Source organism: Fukomys damarensis, unplaced genomic scaffold (genome assembly GCF_012274545.1).
Source record: "Fukomys damarensis isolate Sample0158 unplaced genomic scaffold, DMR_v1.0_HiC HiC_scaffold_30, whole genome shotgun sequence".
In the NCBI taxonomy this organism is placed as follows: Eukaryota; Metazoa; Chordata; class Mammalia; order Rodentia; family Bathyergidae; genus Fukomys; species Fukomys damarensis.
In genome coordinates this window covers 51036807-51061360 of record NW_022900942.1, presented here as the reverse complement: position 1 = coordinate 51061360, position 24554 = coordinate 51036807, and the positions used below count along the sequence as shown (strand labels likewise).

At 36.4% G+C, this 24554-nt stretch overlaps 1 protein-coding gene across 8 annotated transcripts in view; it reads right to left on the bottom strand.

Moving 5' to 3' along the window:
* Positions 1–254: 254 nt before the first annotated feature.
* Trappc8 (trafficking protein particle complex 8) overlaps positions 255–24554 on the bottom strand; it is an 81758-nt gene continuing 57458 nt past the window's right edge. For 3 of the 8 annotated variants that reach the window (XM_010641480.3, XM_010641482.3, XM_010641487.3), the window contains 10 exons: positions 23390–23832; positions 21292–21439; positions 20116–20212; positions 16418–16486; positions 16274–16332; positions 13670–13843; positions 10211–10312; positions 5806–5951; positions 2120–2209; positions 255–1174 (listed from right to left, as the gene is read on the bottom strand). In XM_010641480.3, coding sequence (XP_010639782.1) covers positions 940–1174; positions 2120–2209; positions 5806–5951; positions 10211–10312; positions 13670–13843; positions 16274–16332; positions 16418–16486; positions 20116–20212; positions 21292–21439; positions 23390–23832 — 1563 coding nt within the window. In that variant the 3' untranslated portion in view covers positions 255–939. The remainder of the gene's footprint in view (positions 1175–2119; positions 2210–5805; positions 5952–10210; positions 10313–13669; positions 13844–16273; positions 16333–16417; positions 16487–20115; positions 20213–21291; positions 21440–23389; positions 23833–24554) is intronic. The other 5 variants (XM_010641483.3, XM_010641484.3, XM_010641481.3 and 2 more) reach the window with 3 other exon arrangements.

Below are 24554 nucleotides of genomic sequence, written 5' to 3'. Positions count from 1 at the left end.
CAGCAAAGGCATCAAGGAGCTTAAGAAGAGTGTAGTACTTCCCTTTTGGAAACAGTGAGAAAGCTTTCACAGGACATCTGGCTGGTATTGGCTATATATGGTTGGCATTTATTTTAAATTAAAACCAGGTTTTAAAAAAGGCACCTAATAAATTTATACAGTGAATAGTATGTCTTTATTCTATTTACAGAACATTTGTTATAAATATAATACATTTTAAAAGCTTATTTTTAATTAACGAGATTTATATTTTAAACAGATCAATTCAACTGTTAGTTATATAATAAAGAATATGATTTTAATGACAAAAAAAATCCCATCATGAAATAGTGCACTCTATACTGAGATGAACAAGGAAAATCAAATTCCTTTCAAAGCTGTATCCAAGGCATAAAGAAAAAATTTTTCTCTTTACAAAGTTATATGTAAGCCATAAGGACCACCAGATACTGAATTATGAAGACTTTATAGCCAAAATTCGAAACTGATTTTAGAGTATTGTGTGAAGCCAGACAAGAAAATTTGTATTTATCACTCTATAGAACTTCACAGTAAAGCTGGAATTTAGAGACTAATGGCTTAACAGGAGTACTGCCAAAAAGGCCTTTCCTTCCTCAAAATCATCACCTAATATTCATATACCATCAACAAGCTGTAACAGCAGACTTAGACGCTCTCAAGATGGGGCTTAATAAGGTGCATGGATAATGCTGAAATTCTGTATGATGAGAATGTAAATTACCAGGTTTAAAGAAATAAAAAGAACGTAAGTATTCTTAGTCCAATGTGCTTTGCATCAACAAAATAACAAGTCGAAGTATTTTTGCAGTGATCAGACACCAACCTCCGTAACAAGTTAGGGACTTCAAATACTGCTGTAAAACCCATTCAGCAAAATTAAACTGATTCTTGCGGATTTGAGTACGAACTTGCAAGCCATCATACATCAGTGATGATAATCAGGGCAGGCATGGAGTTCTGCTGACTTGCTTCAAATACTGTAACTTGGTCCGATAACTTAGCAAATACCCTAGGAGTTCCAAGGTTATAAACACCTGTATGAACAAAGCATGCTTTCAGCTGCAGGCTGTGAATCTCCTGGCTTTTAAGCTGAAGTTTATACTGTGTCTGTCCAAGCCATGTGAATGATCCATGGATTTCCAATGCTTCAGGACTAGAGAAAAAAAACAGGTAGTTTTAAGATTTTCCTTTTTATAAAATTTTCCCCAAAGTCCCATTAGCATATACTTTTCATCTAGCACTTTTATTATTATTATTATTTTTTTTTTGGTACCAGTGATCGAACTCGGGTCCTTGAGCTTATGAGGCAGGCAGGAGAACCACTGAGCTAAATCCCTGACCGTAGCACTTTTACTATTAGAATTAGTTTATGCAGTAATGGTTTTACTATAATAGCTGATGAGCTGTTTTCTAGGCACAATGCTAGGAGTGCATTACTGCCCAGTGGATTATTGCTCATTTAAAGCCCACAATAGCAGCTATTGTGACAGAACCTGATTTGAAACGTGAGCTTTTGGTTATACAAATATAAAAATACATGTGCATATAAGAATACTTTATAATACTGAAATTTTATAATACTGAAAATTGGAAAACAATCTACTAATAAGGCATTAATTTATTACACAAATAATCACACAGATGTGTAATTTGAGAGAGCTGTCCCAAATCTTTTTTGAATTTTACACAATAATATTCAGTATATATGTCAATTATTTTTCTAAGAATCCAAAAACTCCTGAGTCCAAAAAAAGGTTCTGACCCTAGGAATATCAAGTATAGCAGTATAGATCTGAATTTTGTTGTTGTTACTGTTAAGTATTACTGTACTTTTTAAGAGGTTCAGGATGGCAGAGATTTTAGGATGCACTCAAGAGTGTGAGCCCTCAGAAAAATGAGAGTATTATTTTATAATCAAGAAAAAAACTTTAATGCTTCTGTAACACTTCTGTAAAATCATACAGAAATCAGGGCATGCTTGAGAAACTTTATCCACAACAGGTCATTATTTACATAATCTCTAAACATCAAAGTGCTCTCCAATCACATCGTAACAGCCTTAAGCTACAAAATAACCTTTCACTAAGTAAATCTTTACCTTGTGGTTTTATGTCGAAGATCAACTATTACATCTACATCAGCCTTAGAGCAGTTAGAAAGTAAAAGTGTGACTGGTACTAAACAAAGGCTATGGAAGAAAAATAAAAAGGTTAGCTGTGTATTTTTTTTTCCTTGCAAATATCACTTAATATCTGATGGAACACAAGCTCCTTAAATACAACCAAACTTCAAGTAAGGGAAAGAATAAAGTTTGAAAATGATTCAAGATACCTTACTTTGTAAATAAAAATACATTAATACAGTATCTCAACATTTAAATATCTATTTTTTCCATTAAGTTTATCAGTACACTTTAAGTATATGATACAGTTACATTTATCATTGGGATCTTGTACCTTTACATGATGTATCTTGATTCTTATTTTTTCCCCATTCCCCTGCCCTCTCTTCACCCCTTCCACCCTTCCCTATTTACAAAGACTTTGTAAATATGTACTTTATATAAGTATCTAAATATATACTGTATAAATATAGAAATACCATATATACTTTGTAAATAATACTGTAAATATCTAAACATCTACTTTAGAAACAATACTGTACATAATACAGCTTCCCTAAACAAAACTAAAATGATAATTTAGAAAACCTACCCTAGTTTGTAGTGGTAAAAGGCCCTGGCCTCTACTACTAATCTCATAGAAAGTTTGTCCTTCTTCTTCTTCTTCTTTTTTTTTTTTTTTTGATACCAGGGATCGAATTCAGGTCCCTGCCCAGGCAAGGCAGGCAGTGGAACCACTGAGCTAAATCCCCGGCCCCTAATCTCATAGTAAAGAAGGCAACAAGGTCTAATAGGAGGCTTCCAGTCTATACCATTTCATTAAGTTAAATTCTAATGCATAATGTGTACACAAAGCAAAAACCCAGGAGTTGACAATACTCACTTCTGATTTGATCCTCAAATGTTAATCTTGAGCCTTATCTAAATGCTTCTAGAAGAAATGTGTACACCTGGATGTCTCCTGGCCCAACATGAAACTCATTCTCTTCCTTCTTCCTCTTCCTCATTCACTATCTCAGTGAAGAGCACCCATATCTACCCCAGCACAATCCAGGCACCAGCATCAGACTGACTCCCCTCCTCCCTCCCTAGCCCCTCTGCCCAATCTTCCTCACAACTACTGTCAATTCCTTCTCCCACACTCTGAACCTGGTTACTGCTTTGTCTTTTACAAGGTTAAATTTTCACACGTCTTGGTTTACAGCTATAGCTTGTTAGTCAGCATCTTGATGCAATACAATCTTTAGACCAGCGTTTTTTCACACTTGAGCATTCAGCAACATCACCTGGTGGACATGATCTTTACTACTGGTCACCTATTTCTTCTTAAATTCTTTTTCTACTTCCTCCCCCATTTCTATTATTCTTTTCTAGAATCCCCTTTCCATTAAGAACACTTATCCTCAGTCTCCTCTCTTTATGTTCCTGTATCTAACACTGATACAGCTTCCTCAACAGCCTTCTGAGCAACAAATGCTGTTTGTTTTTCAGACAGCGTCTCACTATGTAGCCCAGGCTGGCCTCACACTCACAGCAATCCTCTGCCTCAAACTCCCAAGTGCTGCAATTACGTGTGTGCACCACCACACCCCACTCAGGTGCTGTATTTCTTCCTTATCATGTAGTTTATGTAGTTCTGGCCCATTTCGGTTTTGGTGGCACTGGTGATCAAACCCAATGCTTCATGCATGCTAAGCAAGTGCTTTACCAATGAGCTACCTTCTAGCCAATTTTTTATTTTGAGACAGTCTTGCTACGCTGCCTAGGATTGCCTTGAACTTGCGATCCTCCTGCCTCAACCACCCAAGCAACTGATTACAGGCGTACACTACCACACCCAGCTCAAGGTCATTTCATAACTTTTTTGGATTTTTTTTCCTTCCTTTCCTGCAAAGATATCTTCATTCCTTTGTCATGAACTATCCCAACATTTTTATTCTTTTTTTCTGTTCCTATACTGATAACACATATTAGCAACAGCATCTTAGTACAACAGATTATTTGGGGGAGGAGAAAGGAATGTGTGCTTTGAAACATTTAAAATAAAGATGTGGTTTCGAACAATTGCTCACTCTACCTTCCATCAGAAAACTCATCTGGCACCTAGTGAGAAATACTCTAGCTTTCCTCTTCCACATCATCTAACAGCTTCATTTTAAAAGCTTCAGCATGGGTTTGCTTTCTTCTTTTCAATGCCAAATCTTGTCATTTTGGACAACTATGATGCAGCAGATGACTCAATTCAACACCTGCTCAAACCCCTGGCCTGCCATCTCCCTAATCTTTAGCACTATTTAAAACTCAGCAACCCAACTCCCATGACTGTACCATTAACGTCTTTCCCTCAGGCAGCTAAGACTCAGTCCTCCGCTCCTTGACCACCCCCACCTCTCTAGCTATCTCAATTACGCTCTCTCATCTGCGGTTTAGTTTCACAAGGATGCCCAATTCAAACCTCTATTGCAGTAGTTCAGTCTTGGTGACTGGGATAACTGTGATTATTATTGTTCAGCAGTTATTCACTTCCTTCCTTGCATGTGGACTATGGATCATCCTTAGTGATTATGGAGATGAGACTACTCGGCCTATGAAATGGGTAATGTCTTTGATACAAGCAGAGGCCTTAAATGTATATTTGCAATTTGGTTCACTTTTTGTACTCCACAGATATTTAATGAAAAGGTAACTGTTGCTCTTCAACTATTCCCCAAATACATACGACACGAAGTAAAGCCACCCTTCCCCAGGTGCTAAACTGCTTTAGCCAACTGCAGTTACCCTAACGACCTGTGACATGGAAATAAATGCCTTGCTGTAAGCTACTGTATCCTGAATGGCTTAATAGGAAGCATCACTGTGTCAATAATGGATCTGCTTACTATCCGCCCTTCTGGAGCATGTGAAACTGTTAACCATCTCTTTAAGTGTTTTCACTCAGTCTTTGAGATATTACTTTTTCTTGTTGGTCTTTTCTTCCTGATGCTTTCATTGCTCCCATTCAGTCTTTTTCATCAGTTCCTTTTCCTCAGCACATCTCTCAGATGCCACTCTTCAACATCTATGGTCCTATCCCATCCATACCCCGTCCCTATCCAGAATTTCACTAAACTCATATACCTTTCTTTTTCTTTTTCCATATATCTTTCAATTATCACATACAAGCTGGTTTTTACTAAAGTTTCCCTCCATCTTATATCTGCAAACGGCAACCTTCTGAAGTTTCATAAATTTAGAATGCTTTCTAGGACTTTAAGTCTACATATTCAAGCTATTTATCAAAACTACAAGTATAAATGCACCGTTCCCCAAGAAACTCAGTGCTTAGTAATATCTTCCAGAAATGAAACTCTGTATTTGTTTTGATCCACTAGATAAACCCATAATGTAGGCACATCATAGGTTTGTGTCTAAAACAAAATGGTATATTTATATTCTTGTTTTTTACTTAATGATATAACTGCTCCTCATAACAAAACTTTTGGCAACTCACAGGTGGCTGAGGCAGGGTCCATCCTTAACTGTGATGAACATATATAGTCACTGTACAGAGTACAAAGTAAATTACTTTTCTTTTTCAATATTTGGGTTGATGCCACTGCCTAAATAAAAGTGTAGCCACATGTATGTAGTGTATTGTAAACTAACAAAAATAAACATCAAACCTTTTTTGATGAAATGGGTGATTAAATGTTTCTGGGTAGTGGAGACTTGTTTTAATGAGATTAGAAAGCTGCTCTACTGATGGTCTTGAGGAAGTTGTAGTGTTTTCCGGCCTGAAAAATTTTAACAGTTCCATTTCTGGTGGCTCCTGAAAAAAGACAAGAAAAGATTTATAATAATAAAAAACTCTGTTTTGTACACATATACATGAAGATAAAACCAGTAGATATAAAGCATGAACAGTACTTTTTCTATTATTTAACCTAACAGTAGCTATCATTTACAACATAATCTAACAAACATTTTAGGATTCAGAATCATTTAGCCCTTTCCTACTTAGTGCTGGAGTTAAAGACTTGAAGTTGCTGGAGCAATTTCATATATTAGCTTTGTGATCGTGAACAGGTTACTTAATACTTTAAGATTTAATTACTTCGTATGTAAAACAGGGCTCATAAAAGCAATAATTTCAAAGGTTGATGAGACATTCATCAAGAAAAACTGCTTAGTGGCTGGGGATTTAGTTCAGTGGTTCTACCTCCTTCCTCACAAGCACAAGGACCTGAGTTCGATCCCCTGTACCAAAAAAAAAAACTGCTTAGGATTTTGGCTGCAGATTTTAACTGTACAGTACCTTTTTCAATTGTCAAAGATCCAAACATATCTTATATATATATCGTTACATTTCATAATTACAGTGTTTCAACTACCTTAGCTAAAGGTTAAAATGAAAAAAAATGAGTATGGCTTGTACACCATACTATCATTTAAATAAAAAGAGAGATATCCTATTTCTGAATTATCTTCCATTTCCCCTCACCATTTAGGAGAATTTTGATTTTTAATTTCATGATAGTATACTTGATTCTGATCTCTACCCAGCTATTGTTCCACTATGGCCATCTGCCTCCTATTTTTGTAGCTATTGTATCCATCATTATCTCCTTACATGGACTACTTTATTCCCTAGTACCAAAATAAAAGGCTTCTCTGTAGCTGAATATTATTTTTTTCAAAGAAGTATTTCTACACAATAATGTATTGCAGACTTTAAACAACTTTAGACTGGCCAATTACTCAAACATGAGAGTAGTGTACTCTTAGTAAGCTAGTAATATTAATGCCTGTCCACCTTAAATGGAGTTAGCTGCCTGCCTTTTAAGAAGCCTCAAGAATTTACACATCTACCTTGGCAGATTTATTCCTTTCCAGGGTTTGTTGCTCAGCTTTACAGGCCCAAATATTTAATCTCATTATTTTCTTGGAGCTGATTTACAGTAAGATGCTGAGTAACTATAACATGGTTCATCCAGATCAATGCAGAAAGTCAGAATTTGTTTCGTTTTGTTTTGTGTGTTTGTTTTTGTTTTTGAGACAGGGTCTCACTACGTAGTTGAGACTGACCTGGAACTCACTATGTAGCCCAGGCTGATCTCAAACTCCCAGAGATCCTCCTGCCTCGGCCTTCCAAGTGCTGGGATTACAGGTGTGTGCCACCACGCCTGGCCAGAATGTTAGTATGAGGCTGACTGGTGTCAAGTGGACACCTCCACAACAGAGATTAACAGATGGTACACCAAGTATTAACATGGGTGAGCAGGGCCCACCTCCTGTGGAAAATGCTAAGGTGGGTACCTGCAATGTCTTCTTTTATTCAACAATTTCTTTTCTGTTTGAGACAAGGTATTGCTATATAGTTCAGACTGGCCTCCAACTCACAGTGATCCTCCTCCCTCAGCCTCCCAAGAGCTGGATGACTTATAGGTGTGTGGCACCACGAGAGACTCTTAAATCATTTCCTCAATGACCAACTCCCTGTCTGTTGGGCAGTTTTTTCTTTAGTTTTGTTCTTTTCTCTCAGTCTGGGAGTACTCTGAGACCTTGTATATTTCTGCTCAGATTCACTAGTTAATTATAAAAATCTGAAACACTTTATTAAGAAAAAAGTTCTATAGAGTAACATGTTCACTGTAAAAAGAAAAAAAATCATGCACAAATGATAAAAGCAAAAAACTGGGCATGATGGTGCATGCCTGCAACCCCAGCACTCGGGAGGCTGAGGCAGGAGGATCACTGTGAGTGAGTTCCACATCAGTCTCAACTACATAGTGAGACCTTGTCTCACAAAACCAAAAAAAAAAAAATTACCTTAAGACTTCCATTTTAAAGGTTTTTAAGGAAAAATTCTTTTAAGGTACTGAATGGAAAATAAAGAACAGCTGGGAATCAGAACTGAATCTGGTGAGTATAAATAAGACATAAACAAATTCTAAGAATAAGAGTCATTAACCACATAATCATGCTCCAGTCAACAATAAACTGTATATATGATGCTGGTTCCAAAACAGAGCTGAAAAATCCCTATTTCCTACTGTTGTAGCTATCAAAATGTCCTAGCACAGTGCATTTTTTGCATGTTTGCGGCGATACTGGTACAAATAAACCTATTGCCAGCCACATAGAAGTAGAGTACAAAGAGGACCTTCCTGTGCTAACTCTTGCCCATCTGATAAAACAGTGGGACCAAGTTTATGTTAAAAATTGGAAAAGGACCCCTTTACGACCTATATGGAAAGGCCCATATGAGACACTTATGGTTACTCCCACAGCTGTCAAGGTAGCCACTCTAAAGTAAAACAGAATTCCACAGATTCTGACTCCAGGAGACAACACACTCAAAGCCCTGCACTCATCACACCGGAAGCTGGTGAGTCCACACACGGTTGAAGAATGAGAACTGCAATCAAGATATGGACTCTTATATTGTGTCAAACTGTTATGAGCTATTATGCTTTTGAATTAAGAGCTTATGAGCCTACAGATAATAAAAATATGTGACCTTCATGTGCTCTGGGGATCCTAATCTTTAACTTATCTGTCTAAAAAGATGCCTTTACGAATTGTTATGACCCCTTAGCAAAAATTTAAGTAAAAGGATGAATCAAGGATTTGATTCTACCTAAAACCAGTGGGGAATGTGGTGCTGCATAACTTTGTAATCTTACATCCTAGTCTCAACCCTGACTAATGTAAATTAACAGGTGAACTTTTAGTAGTTCTGGGTAAACAGATAAAGATTGTTTCACTCCTTGTAGTTCTGGGTAAATAGATAAAAGATTGTTTCACTCCTTTTCTGCTCGGAAAGAATGTTTTGAAAACCTTGGGACATTCTGTAAGCATCTTGAGCACAGACCCCCACCCTGCCTATCCCCTTATAAAAAGGTCCTCAGCCCCCGAGCTGGCACCTCTCACAGCTGCTTGGCTCTGGAAGTGCCGTCTGGCCAGACTAATAAAGGTCTGTTTTCCAACCAAAAAAAAAAAAGAGTACATATACTCATGTATATAGTACATAAAAATAATAGGGCTGGGGGGCTCAGTGGTGCTGCCGCCTGCATCACAACTGCAGGTTCTGAATTCAAGCTTCGATACCAAAAAAGAAAAACAAAACAAAAAACCCAATAATGAACTGTTACTGGTTTATGTATTGACAATACTGCATTTATCATCATTACTTTATAGTATATTCCTTCCCCTTACAAAACAAGAATTTTGCAAAATAGTATGTGGATTATGCCAGAAGCACCTGCATACCCCTCACATTTACTGTGGCTGTTTTTCCCGAACAAGGGCTTCAGGTATGCTAGGCAAGTACTCTACTGTGGAGGTCCTCTCTCACAACTGTTTCTCTTGGGTTCATCATTTTGTACGACTAAATTTGTACGACTAAATTTTTTCATGTATTGAGAATTTTTAAGTAAAATTAAATAGTATTTTAGGAAAAATAAGGCAGTATATGAATATGTTATTAGTATACAATTCCTGAAGTCACCCTTTCCATTTTACTTTAAGCTCCCCGGAGTTCTAGAATAGTGGGATCCTGTTATAACAAATGAAAAAATATAGAGAATATAGCTCTTCTCTCAAACCAAATCTTTTGGTAGCTAAGAATTCTAGATTCAGGTCCAGGGATTTAGCTTAGTGGCACCATGCCTGCCTTGCAAGCACAAGGTCCTGAGTTTGATACCTGCTACCTGGGCAGGGGGTGGATTCTAGATTCAACATATATTTCAGAAAACCTTAAGGTCATAAATGTATATTAATACTGGCATTTTGTTTTGTTTTGTTTTGGTACCAGGGATTGAACTCAGGATCTTATGCTTGTGAGGCAAGCAGTAGAACCACTGAGCTAAATCCCCGGCCCTATTAATATTCTTATAAGGTACTAGTACTGATCAATTTTAAAATCAATTTATGCTCATTTCTAATTTTAATCAGTCTTTGCCACCAATCCATGACCAAATTCCAATATAAAAACCTGAACCAGACCATTGTAAAAACACAAAAGTCAACTAGACAAAAATCTCCACAAGTTACATGAGAAAGCACTGCAACAAACCATGTTTTTACCTGTTTCTGAGGATATGAAAAGGCTTCTTTTCCTATAGTGTGAAGAATAACATGATGCTGACCTTCCAAAATAAGCTGCTTGCTGTCTTCCACAACATATGCCTAAAACATACAAAGCGCAGAAATGTTACCCTGCTTGGCAGTAACTTCAAAAATAACCAATCTAACATTCGATGAAAGGAAGAAATATTATGGTTAATATCTATCAGTTATCAACAATGCTGGCTGTGACAGCATTTCTATTTTTATTTATTCCTAATTTTCTCTTGAGCTCTTAAGAAACTATGTCAAAAGAACTGTGTGATAAAACAGGCTTTTCTTTTCTGGTCTGGCAATATACAGGCAAAGGGCTCATTTTTATTTTCACACTTCTGAAATGCCCTAGGGCTTATCATAGAGCAGAGAAAAATAAGTGCACATAATTGCAAATCCCCTAAACTGAAATGTCATCTCCTTGGAGATCTTAAATATTTATACTTTTTAAAAGGCTTTTTTCTCTCAATACAGTGAGATGATTCATCTATATTAAAATACTTGGTCTGATTTATACATCTCCCTCTTGAATGGTACTTGTCACAGAGAGAATATTTGTACATGGCCCTGATTTTTTATTATAGACAGATTAGCAAATGTTTGAGTTGTTTTGTTTTATTTTTTTACACAAATCCAACTCTCTTATTAGATTCAACAGACATAAAAGTACTCCCTCAAAATGCTACAAATGTTGCTAAATGCTTGCTTGCTTTAAATTCCCGCCTGACTAGTGATAGTCTGGCATAGGGGATCATACTTTGAGGAGTGCTGTACTAAAGCTTGGAATAGACCAGCAGCTGGGAACTAATGTTATGTGCAGAACCAGAAACACAGGAGGAAGAACACAGAGACACCTGACACAGGAACCTTCAATCCAGAGGGGTGAGAGCTAACAACACAGCCATCTTCTCCAGGAGCCCCATGGACCAGGCAACACTGCCACTGCCCTAATTCTGTCATGATCTTCCTGGGCAAGGCTTGGCTTGACAGAACAAACCTTTACTTCTGGCTAAGACTGGTTATGAGCTATAGTATACCCTTTTCCAGCATTTTTTTCATAAAAAATATTGTTCAAGTTCTTAATTTTTCCTCAAATTATATTTTATTCAAGAATCCTATGCTTCCTGTGCATCTTCACAATTAAAGCCTTAATTCAGTGAGTCATTTTTGCACTATCTAGAGCCTTCACTAAAAAACATCTACCAGCAACTTTCTCAACTGAGCGCTGACACATTTCTAGTACTAGCCACTACCAAACTCTGTATCCAGTTTTTTAATGCATTCAAATGAGTTTTACAGCCAAGGAGCATCATACTCTCAGAGAGTTTTCTTATAATACCAGTGATGTTAGGTTACTAAGGACTCAATTAAAATACCACATACATTAATCAAAATCTGGTCTCAAAAAGTTATAGACATAAGCCTGTGGTATGACAACCACAAACATCAAGGGTCTTTTATACCATTATTTAACAGATGGTGGTTTACATTAAGGGACAATGCTTTTGAGCCTGTATTGAGTCTAAGCCATGACAGCATTTGATTTCAAGCTAACAGTAAGTAACTGACCTAACATAAAATATTTTCTACAATCAATGCAATTTATTTAAACAGTATTTTATTTGAAATTCATGCAAAGCCAACTTGGTTTTAAAAAATGGTTTACTTACTTTTATTTTTTTAAATTTTACTTGTAGAGCTGAAGATCAAGCCCAGGACACATGCTAGGCAAGCATTTACCACTGAACTACCTCCTCAGCAAAACAAGTTTATTTAAAAACATGGTTTAACCAAAAGAACACTCTGGAACATGTGAATCAATTTTAAATACACAGAGTCTGCCAAAAATGTATATACTTAAGTAGTTCGCCATATTAATAAATGTCTGGAAGCAAATGGCCACCACTTTGAGCACCTTTTGTAACTGCAGAGGCCAAAAGTAACTTGTAGTAATCGCCTGATGTCTCAATAAATTTAGCATTAAAATATTTATACATTTTCCTTTTCCTGACGTATACATTTTTTGGTGGACTCTGTATACACTGATGTCCTCCTATGGCCATGCCTCTAGTATCAGACAACACAAAATCACAACTCTGTCATAGAGCTGAGGTGAATATTCTTGGACAACAACCTTAATTTCACATAGAATGATTTTTAGAATAGTTAATACATGCAAAAAATGATTATATATTATATACTGTTTTTTAAATTTTTGTCCATTTATTTATTTTTGGTACCAGGGATCGAACTCAGGACCTCACACTTGCCAGGTAGGCATTGTGCAACTGAGCTAAATCCCTGGCCTTGTACTTTTTTTTTTTTTTTTTTTTTTTTTTTGAGTACCAGGGATCAAATTCAGGTTGCCACACTTGCAAGGCAGGTGCTGGAACCACTGAGCTAAATCCCCAGCCCCCAATGTACTTTTGTTTTTTAAAAAAAGCTCCTCTGTATTACAGTTCAGTTCCGTTTGGAGAAGACTACTGCCTAAACACTTGTTCTGAGATACCGCATATGGATTTTACATAGATATGATTTTTTTCGAAAAAGGTAAAATGGTACTTTTAAATAATCTGGGAAAACAACATGGACCATCAAATAGATAATGTTAAGGAGTTATCACTAATTTAACTGAGTGAGATAACAATACTGTGGGGTTACACTAAACAAAAAAGTCAGGAAAAACATACAGTTTAGCAGTGGAGTGCTTGCCTAGTATGTGTAAGAACCAGAGTTCACTCGCCACACTTCAAGGGGCAGGGGGAATCCTCATCTACTAGAAGTCCTTAATCTGCTACAATTACATATGAAGCATGAAGAGTTGAACTATCATTATTAAAAAATACAATGCCTAGTATGTGCTAGGACCTGGGTTCATCCCCCAGCACCACAAAAAACGAAACAAAAATCCGTATAGGGCTAAAGGTACAGCTCAGTGGTAGAGAAGGTGCTCCTGGGCTCAATCCCCAACACGAAAAAAAAAAAAAAAAAACACCCAGCAAATAATAAAGCAAGGTAAAAATGAAAACATGAAATAAACGATACATGAACATTAACAAATTAATGGCTGTTGGAGCCTGAGTAATGAGCGTTTAGAGGTCACAGCAGTCTCCTTCCTGGAAGAGTAGAAGTGCCCAGAATAAAGTTTAAAACCTCCCTTCATAAAGCTTATCGTGTGTACAACATTCTCAGTAAACCAAAAATAAAAGTAACACAAAGAAGTCATCTAATTTTAATGAATTCTCTTTTTAGGCAGAAAAAAGTAATTACAGAGACATTAAAAAGAAATTATAAAATGATTACAATATTGACAATGAGAAGTTTAAGCAGAAAAAAATATCGAAAGTAGTATATATTCGTTGTGAGGCTAAGCATCAATAGCTCCAAAAGAGGGCTGTCTTGCTGGAGGACTTCCATAGCACATACCTTCCACAGTATGACAATATTCAAATCCACCTCACTGCACTTTCGAATCAATCTCATGGCATCCTCTACTGAATGTTTTTCTGGATGCAGAGACAACTGAGTTCGTGGTCTTTTCAATTCAGAGGATAAACTTCGATAAAAGAAATCTGCACATGGGCTTGCTGAACTTATAATCTGTTAAAAGAAAATTCATTTGTCTACATAAATGTTTTTAATTTAATAAGTCCTGTCAAAACTTACTTGTGTATCATTCATTTAAACAGACCCTACCAAATTTTATAATTCTTAAATTTGTTTGTGTCACCAAAACGTTTGTGCAATAATTTCTAGTCACTATGGTCAAAAACAGAAAGGCCAGGCTGGGCGTGGTGGCGCACGCCTGTAATCCCAGCACTCGGGAGGCTGAGGCAGGAGGATTGCTGTGAGTTCGAGACCAGCCTGAGCTACATAGTGAGTTCCAGGTCAGTCTCACTACATAGTGAGACCCTGTCTCAAACAAACAAACAAACAAACAAACAAACAAAAACCAGAAAGGCCATTTGAACACCTCAATGATTCGGTAAAATTACCCAGAATCTTAAAAGCTATCACTTCGAAACAATCTAATGAACTTCCCAATACCAAGGAGGATGAATAAAAAACAAAATGTTGAAAATAAGTATTTTACTATTAAAATAACAAAAGTGTTTACCATTCAAATATTTAGAACACGAGGCAATATTCAATGAAAGAGAATACAGGTAATTATTGGCATTAATTTAGCTTCCTTTCCACTTGAAGAGAGAAAGCCTAAGAAATTGTTTTTTTGTTTGTTTTTTGGTACCAGTAATCCAATTAGGGTTCTCGCACTTGTGAGGCAGGTGCCAGACCACTGATCTAAATCCCTGGCACCTTAAGAAGTTTAAATGGAACTGGGCATGGTGGCGTACACCTGTAATCCCAGCCCTCAGGAGACTGAGGCAGGAGGATCGCTATGAGTTTGAGAACAGCCTGGACTACATAGAGAGTTCCAGGTCAGTCTCAACTACATAGTGAGAGAGAGAGCCTATCTCAAAAAACCAAAAAAAAAAGTTTAAATGGACTCAGAACTACAGAATTTTCCTTAATGACTGTAATACTTTCTTGAGTTAAAGCTCTATGCTTAAGATTTCATTAATTATCTGCTATGTATATATCATGTGAGTGTTAAGCTTAAAGAGTTTAAATAAATATAAATAAATACACACATTTGCTTGCTCCTTTCCTTATTCTTTATTTCTTGATAAATTTTATTTATTCAACCAGATTCATCAAAGGAAAAATCACCTTTCCTTATGCCTTCTTTAGTACTTTTACACAAAATTATTTAACAACAAATACAATAAACATTACAACCCTAATATCATTTAAAGGTATTACTGATGAGTCTAGGGATTTTTAAATTTTCAAAGAAATGAACAAAACAATAGAAGACCAGAAAGCTAACTTCAACTTTTCAGAGTACAGCGTCTCCAAAAGTACCTATTTTGGAATCACTGGGCTTTTGTAGCCTTGAGGAATTTCTAAATAGCTCCATCTTCAGATGGTCAAAGATTATCACAATGAGTAGATGAAAGCCAATGGTAAGAGAAATCTAAAACAGCAAAGATGCTCGCAATTATCAAAGAACACAGAGAAGAAATCATCCCACTAACAGTCCACTCTCACACAGCACTGCAGGCCCAGTATTTTGCAAAGCAGTCCCCAGACAACCTCTTCAGATTCTTCCGCAGGACTGGTTACAAATTCATAACCCCAACTGACCTAGAGTTTTAGAGGTGGGGAAGCAAAGCCTAAATCTTTACAAAGTCATCTGGGTCTTTGGCACTCAAAACCAGGTCTGTAGACAAACTCAACATCATCTACGAGGCTTTATTAATGTAAAAGCTTGGGTTCCACTAAAACCATATTGAATTATAATTTGTGTTTTAACAAGATCCTTAGTGCATATTATTTTTTAAAGTCTGAAAACCACTGCTCTAGGTGACACTTTTATATAATTTAACATGAACTATCACTGTCCTAGATAGTAATATCTTTAAAATCACCACAGAACCTGATGTAGTTAGCTTATTATGTGGGTCCCAGCACCAGGTGATACACCCAAATCCAGGGCCTGAGCATCTACCTCTATACTCCACTGTGACCCCTTTTCTTCACAGGGGTTCTTGCTGTCCCTTCCACCCTCACCCCTTCCTTTTCCTTCTCTTCTCTCTGAGATGAGGTCTAAGATGCCCACTCTGGCCTGGAATTTACAATCCTCCTACCTCGGCCTCCTAAACAGCTGAGATTACAACTTTCACCACTACACCCAGCTTAACTTTACTTTTTTTAAACCCAAGGACTATGCTTATTTCAAGTGATATTTTCAAAGGAAAATTAATTTTAAATAACTAATTGAAATACTGTAGTCCATATAGTGCATTCAGTTTGTTCTGGGACTGAAGGCAAGTTATAAAACTTGGTAAAGTTAAGATGTGCATCCTCTGGAGAGATTAGAGATTCTGAAGCAACAGTTTTGCCAAAATACCAGATATTCCAGAACTATGACTTTTAAATCAAACAATATTGCAATTATTTGTATACCTGTTCATTTCCAAAGATAATATCTGCAAAGGTATACTTTTCTGAAGACTGTGTAGTACCTAAACAACAGGAAAATAAAAGTTATATCACTGCCATAAAAATATAAAAGGAACACTTAAAAGTATGAAAGTAAGATAAATTTACCTTCTCTTTCATTACATCTTATTGCCTTGAAGCAAAACTTTCCCTTTTCCCTACTGGCAAGTCTGGCATCTAGGAAAAGGGAAAACATCAAAGAAGTTTCTCATTTTATGACATAGTAAAGTCTAGTCATTAATAAGACTTCCTTAAAATGGAAAAAATTCATAATTATAAGTAATGTTTAATGAAAAACATCTTTGCTTTCATTTCATATGCGTCTTCAATAACCTCTTAAAAAGGATAAAATTCGTTTTTCTCAAAATATATGTGCATGTATGCCTTTGTGCATATCTGTTTAACATTCCAGGAAGTTTGAAAGATCAGAAATTGGGGGTCCAGGAGCCTGCAATCACATTACTGTATCATTTCTTTGTATCCTTGTAGTATTTTTTTCATATGTATGATCTATACCAGTTAAATGTCCATAGTATGCTATGGTGTATTTTCTCACTATTGCAGACACTTTTAGAATGCTAATATAAGCATATGTTAATGACTATGAAACAGTCTCACATTGCAACATAATTTAAAGTCATACTAAATTTTTCCACATTAAACATAATCATGCAATAAACTTCTCTGAATATATGGATTTCCCCTATTTTGAACTCTGCAGAAATTCCAAAACTACAGATTAATGTGAGAGTAAGGGTGTAAGCATTTATGTCCTTTGAGATACAGCATACAGTCTACGGCCATGCCACCCCGAACATGCCCAGTCCTGTCTATAATACATGGTACAAATGTGAGATGAGAAATAGAGGCCAACCCATTTCTGGTCCTCCCCTCTCTCTTAGACAGAAGCTTGCTTTCTCTCAATAAATGTTTCCTACTCTTAACCTCTGTTGTTCCTAGAATTCATTCTTCGATTAGAGAACATGAACTCACATTTCGGATATCTAGCAGGTTTCTGAGTTACATCTCTTCCTCCTACATCATTTTGAAGGTTTTCCACCGAGATTACCGGTCAGAGGTAAGAATTTTCTTTCATAGGTTGTAACTTTGGTCTTTTTGCTTCATACATTGTAACTTGTTTCATAGGCTCTCATTTTGTTTCACAGATTCTGGCCTTTGTTTTGGCTTTTGTTTCAAAAATGTCTTTTTTTTTGTACCAGGGATGGATCTCAGGCCAGGTCTCCTTGTGCTTGCGAGGCAGGTGGGAGAAGCTCTGAGCTAATTCCCTGGGGCCAAAAGTACCTTAATTTTAGGTTGTATGTTTTAAATGTGTGAAATTTCTTGTTTTTCTTATGCATTGTGCTTTGTTAAAATTACGTTTTATTCTTGTTTTGTATATGTTGCATTTGGATTTAGTTGCTTTAAAATGTTGTAAAATGGGTCTCATGAAATCATCTCAGATAAGACAGTTCAGGCTTTTATTGAAATTTGTTCTTCAAATTGTCTCTTATCTTACACCTAAAACTAGAGACTTATGACAAAGTATGAGACTTACAGATGACCTCTATCAACGAAAGAATCTAAGTCCAGCAGGATCAATCACTTATTTCAATTTCTAAGAGTGACTTTCTCCCCAACCTGCCCTTTCATTCCACTGTGCTCATGCATAGATTATGCATACTCTAATTTCTTTAAAGTATTGTTTAGTCTTTCCTAGAGGCTGCCAAACTCCAAGTGGTCATACAAGCGGAACCGATGACAAATGTGCTAGACCTCTTACCAGGATCCACCAGACTGACTTTGTAAACAGCTCATAACTGCTAAACTATACAATATGACTTCTATGTTGGATCCTGAAGTACCCTGGACCTTTTCCTTCTCCTGTTTGTGGGCTACATTTATAGCAATCGTGCTGATCTTATAATCTGGCCCATGCATTCTTAACTGTTTCTTTGGCTTTGTCCCCTTCGGACTTAAAAGCTATGCAGCTACCAAGATGACAAAGCTAGGAGCCTATGGAAGGCCTTTAGATGGACCCTCTTTAGAGTGACTAACTGCTGATCACAAGGACCCTCTTCAGTTGGAAGTAGCCAGAGATGTCTTCACTCTTTGCCCCTCACAGTTAGGGGTACTTCTTCAGAGGGGGGAATATTGCAGATAGGTAAGTTAATTAGCTATACTGCAGGCAGGTAGACAGGGCCACCCTCAAGAAGCCAACACAGCAAGGAGTCAACATGCAGGACAATAAAGACACATTCACTGTGGCCAGAATTGTAAAAGGAGAGAAACTACTATACCCTTGTGCTTCCCCTCAGGATAAATAGCAGTGACTGATATTCTACATAGGTATCAATCACCTAGGTAGGGGGCCAAAGTCTTAGCCCAGACTTTCCAGGAAATATTCGTGACACTCACACTTACTGCAAATCCTTGTATGCTTGCTATATGACTAGCTCCCAAATTTGACCGCCATTTAATCAGTATTACCTGGGCGACTGTACTTGTAATCTTATTGGTTGGTCATACTTTTGCCCCACCTCCTGCCCACCTCATAATTTTCCACTGGGTCTTAGTTTTGTCCCACTTTATAATCACCTCATCACACGACTTTGCTGTATAAAACATCTTTGAAAAGTGGGGGGAGTGGGCAACCCACTTTCCAATCCCCTTTTCTCTCTTAGACAGAAACTTTCTTTCCCACAATAAATTTTTCCTTCTCTTAAAAAAAAAAGAAAGAAAGAAATGAAAACAAAGCTTTTGTAAATACAGAGGGGGGAGGGGTTGAAGGGAGGGTAGGAGACTGGGGAAAAAATAAGAACCAAGACACATCATGTAAAGGTGCAAGTTCCCAATAATGAATGTAAATGTACTGTAAACCTAAAATGTACCAATAAAAGAATTTGAGAGAGAGAGAAAAGAAAATCATTTGCTAAGATAAACTCTAAGTTGATTTAAAATAAAATAAAATAAAATATATTGTACAATTCTTTTCCAGGAGCAAATTATCATTTTTCCAACTTCCCATCAATTTTACAACAACCAGGCATACTAATAATAACACCAGGCAAGATGATACACTGATAGAATGATTCTGAAAACAATTTGTCTATATATATAAGGTAAATATATGCATTTCTTTTTTGAATGTTATTTAAGAATAAAAAATAGTCAAAAAAGTGAGCCAGAACTGGCTATACTTAATTGTGGCTATACACAGAAAACCAGCTTACAATGGTGAAAGGAATAGAAAGAAATGGCCACATTTATACTGCTTCAATTGTTGACAGTGATCATGTTCTCAGGTACTAATTTTGCAAATAAAAGGAAGGATATGCAAGCAGAAAATATGTGGAAGTAAAAATATGATAGAAAAGATTAAATCAAGATAGGTACCGCAATTTGATTTACCGTTTTTTATATTTTGGTACCAGGGACCAAACTCAGGACCTTGCACGTGAGGCAGGCAGGGTGGCACTGAGCTAAATCCCCAGCCCAACTGTCATATAAACTAAGGAAAGCACAATCTAATGCCTAAAGTTAATTCTGAGCTGGGTATGGTGGTGCCTCTGATCCCAGCACTTGGGAGCCTGAGGCAAGTGGATCAACACGAGTTAAGAGGCCAGCCTGGGTTACACACTGAGCTCAAGGCCAGCGTGAATTACAGAGCGAGATCCTGTTTCAAACAACTAAATCAAACGAAGTTAATTTTAAGGAAAGCACCAATAATCTTACAATATTCTGGTATTCTGGAAAATCAAGCAATGAAGACACAGGAATTTATTATGAACAAGAGAAAAGGTACAAACCTTTGTTTTCAGAGAGATCTACAGATTTCTGTAACTTCCAGTGCTTGCTACTACTTGATACTTGAACTATATGGAATTCCTTAACACCTGCTTCACTCTGTCAAAAAGAGAAGAGTCATCATGGATGTAGGGCATGAAATTAAATCTTCTAAAGAAAACAAAATTCAGATGCTATCAAAGTCCCTATCAACATCACATGAAATTTCTATTTTGAAATAAATGACATACATCTCAGGGTTATTTAAATCCTTCTTAAAACTGTTGAATCAGATAAGTCAACAGTTTACCCAAGAAAAATTTCTAACTGAAAACACTAAAAAACCAAAAATTATTCAGTCTTAGAATCTATCCTAATAGGTTACTGGTAATATTTAATGGATCAAAAATTATTTGCTATCAATTTTTTCAAACTATGGCATCTTCTTTTATTATGATCTTTTCTGAGATATCTCATTTAGGCAAATGTAAGAAACAATCTCAATATGCAGCCAGTGCACATATATTTAAATTGCATACATTTTTTATTTTAATGTTTGAAATTATTAAAAATTTTCTTACTCAAATAATAAGCACATTCGTTTTTTTGAAGATCACCAAAGTTTCAGTACTGTAACCCTAAACATTCTTTAAAAAGTGACCTTACAAATTTATGAGACTAAAAGCACAGGATATTACAGAATTAACATTTCAAGTATCTGAACTATACCAATCTAAGGCTGAGGTCCAATATTCCCTGCTTTGAGAATATTTATTCTGATACTTAGAGTACATAAACAGAAATGGTAAAATTTTGGAAATGTCTTATATAAATGAGTGACGTGGAAGTGAAGGATTACTTAGTTAATACTGAATGTGAAACACTCACAGAACTTTATAAATTTAATTATATCAATAGATTATTTTCAATGGTGAGACTGGATCATGAGATCTCTTTTTAGACTGCATTACTAACACCTGGAGCTATATATCATATAAATGTGTATTAATATTAGCAGATCCTTTATTTGAAGACTGAGGGATAAAGTTATAAAGCTGTTGGAGAATGTTTTTATACTACTTTATATAAATATTCCTAAATTCATAGCTTATGCTGTTTTGTGGAAGACGTTATTACTAAAAACAATGCAAACATTTTAAATATAATTAAAAATACAATTCAATTTTAGCCCAACTTACAGTATTGGTATTTTCCACATCGACAAAGACTAGCATATTGTCTCCTCTGCCTTCTTCACCTTCAAGTGAATTACTTCTGCAGACAGTGGCTTTTACATTCAAAGACCGGCTAGTACAAATAACTGCAGTGTGTCTTAATATTCTATGTCTGAACAAGTAAAAAAAAAAAAAGTAAATTTAAGAGCCTCTCCCTATGTTTAATTCTGTAATTCCAAATTAAGATTTTAGAAACTAGTAACTCTCAGGAGCATCTATACCCTAAAAAAATGAAGAATACAATAAAATTATGCTGTTAGCTTAACTTAGGTTCAATTCTTTCTTCTCAATTTGGAAAGAAACTATTAGTCTCTTTAACTCTAGGCTTTTCCCCTGCTCATCAAACTCATCTGTGTAATACATGGAAATGATCTCCATGTAATACTTGACAGTGTGTTATGGCCCCCAACGCCTCATGGATTTGGATTATAGGGCGATATGACTGCTTCCTGCTGGGAGGCAGGGTCTGGCGGGAGACAGGTGACTGGGGATGGTAGCCTGGAAGGGATTACCTCCCTCCCCAACACCTTCTTGCTGTGTTTTCTGGACATCATGAGGTGAGCCGCTTTCCTCTGTTCAGACCCTTCTGCTGTATTGTTTCTGTTTAAGCCCGCAGAACATGGGCTGAACCCTCTTAAACACAAGCCAAAATAAATCTCTGCACCTTTGAGGGTGTCTGTTGGACGCTCGTTTCAACAGCACATACACTAAGTTGAGTGTATCAGGTATTGCGTTCCAGTGAAAAGAAAATGACTGAGACGTGGTGGTTCCAAATTTACTGAATAACTACCAAAGCAAAATCCAAACTAACTTGGCATTTAAGATCTTTACCATATAGCTTTACATTTCAAAGGTTTATTCTCCTTCAATTATTTCACACCGTTTACACTACACTGAATAACTATACTCAGTTCACAGTCTCTAACTTATAAATCTTTCTTCATGTGTAGAGGTACTCCCCGCAAAATGCCCAAAGTCTACCCAATGGATATTCAAATCCTGAAATCTTTATTTTTTGTAAGCTCATTTCACCATGAATGTACTCCACAAAGCCTTCCAGAAAACTTTTCTTTTTTTTCTTTTGTACCAGGGATCAAACAGGCCTTGCACTTGTGAGGCAGACGGCACAACCACTGAGCTAAACCCCGACCCCAGAAAACTTTTCTTGACCACCTTGGCTCAAGTACTTCTTCCCTACCATCTACAGGAGAATGAACAATTAGGAACTAGAATGTACCCATACTTACAATAGTATTCCATTTTTATTCTCACAGTAAACTTTTTAAAGATATTTAGATATTCCCTTGAACAAAATAAAGTGTCTATATTTAACTGCCTTGATATCTAAATCTGAAATCTTTACTGTCCTTAAAAGTTTATTTTACCACTAACACACTCCACACAAAGCTTTCACTGAGCACTTTGGCTACACTCCCTATTATCTTAAGGAGAATTAACATTTACTAAGGACCTAAAATGTACCCATACTTAAAAATATTATCCCATATCTGTTCTCAAGTGTTACAAGATACTTAGATATTCTACTGAATAAACATAGCACAATTAATCCCAGTTAATTTGATAAAAACAACAACGGCATTATCACTAATAAAATATTCTGCAGTGTAATACATAGGTCTGCTTCTGACAAGCCAGTTAGGTCTGATTTCTTCATTGACCACCCCTTACTATCATCTGCTTTGAAACAATGTAGGAGTGGCTAGGAAAAGAACAAAATAATTTTCTTATGAAAGAGTAACTAGTCAGGTTGGTTCATATACAAGTAGCAGCCTACTTAATTAATAAATTATACAATAACTACAGTACTTTCATATCAAAGAATCACAAAGTTTACAGACAGAAGCAACTAAAAAGTTTAGTTAAATTTTTCCAACTTTTAAACGTCAACTCTGGTGCATATTTGGGACAACTTTAGACACAAACTGTGCATAATTTAGAAGAGGAAATTTATAAACAACGTGTATTTGTAAATATAAAAATACTTAAATATGCATATTATCTTAAGCACAGAGCTTAAATAAAAAGGTTTCATAATACTCACTGTATTTTAGGCTGTTTTTTAACACTTTCATAGTAAAATAAAAAATTAATTTCATGGACACCTTCTTCATCTGGCCCACGTAGCCACATCGGTAGCTGGACTGAAGTTCCAGGTAGAAGAACCGTGTCAGGAAGGGGAACAGGAATCACCTCCAGCTGACTCCCTATGCCAATGCCAAAGTCTATAGAAGAAGCCGATGATACAAGTGCTGTACACACAGAGGCAGAGTCTGTCACAACAGTCTTGTAAGCGCTGCAGTTTTCAGAGGCTGAGGGGCTCAGTGGTGTTAGAACAGCAGTATTGCCACCAAAAGTAAAGAACTCTGGATGTTTAGAAACAACCTTCAAGCCAGTAAGAGGACATTTGCTGACATTAGCAAATTCTACATACGCTTTTCGGATTTCTCCACAGAGCAGCCCTGTAGGAAAATGTATAAAGAACACCTGCATTGGAGGGAAAAAATATTATTATATTGTCTGTTAAAAATTCTGAACCACTAATGAGTAACACTTTAAGATGTTGTATTTCTTAAAAAATCCAAAAATTCATTTGGAACCATAAGAGACCTAGAATAGCAAAAGCCATTTTAGGCAAAAGACACATGGCACCAGGTGTAACAATTCCCAATTGGAAACTATACTACAAAGCCACTATGATAAAAACAGCATGGTACTGGCAAAGAAATAGGCCTGCGGATCAGTGGAACAGACTGGAAGACACAAAAACAAATGCAGATGTACTCAGCTACCTCATCTTTGACAAAGGAGCTGACCATCCTCAGTGGAGGAAAGATAGCCTCTTTAATAAATGGTGTTGGAAAAACTGGATGTCAACCTGCCACAGATTAAAATTAGACCCTTATCTTTCGCCATGCACTAAATTAAAATCCAAATGGATTAAAGATCTAAATATTAAAACAGAAACATTAAACTTGCTGGAAGGTAAGTTAGGCAGAACTCTGGAAGACATTGGTATAGGAAAAGACTTTATGAACAAATCCTCAGTAGCACAGGAACTAGCAGATAGAATCAACAACTAGGATCTCATCTTACTAAAAAGCTTCTGTACTTCAAAAGAAACCATCAGCAGAACTAAGAGACAATCTACAATGTGGGAAAAAATTTTTACCAGCTGTACCTCAGACAAAGGACTATTATCAAGGATA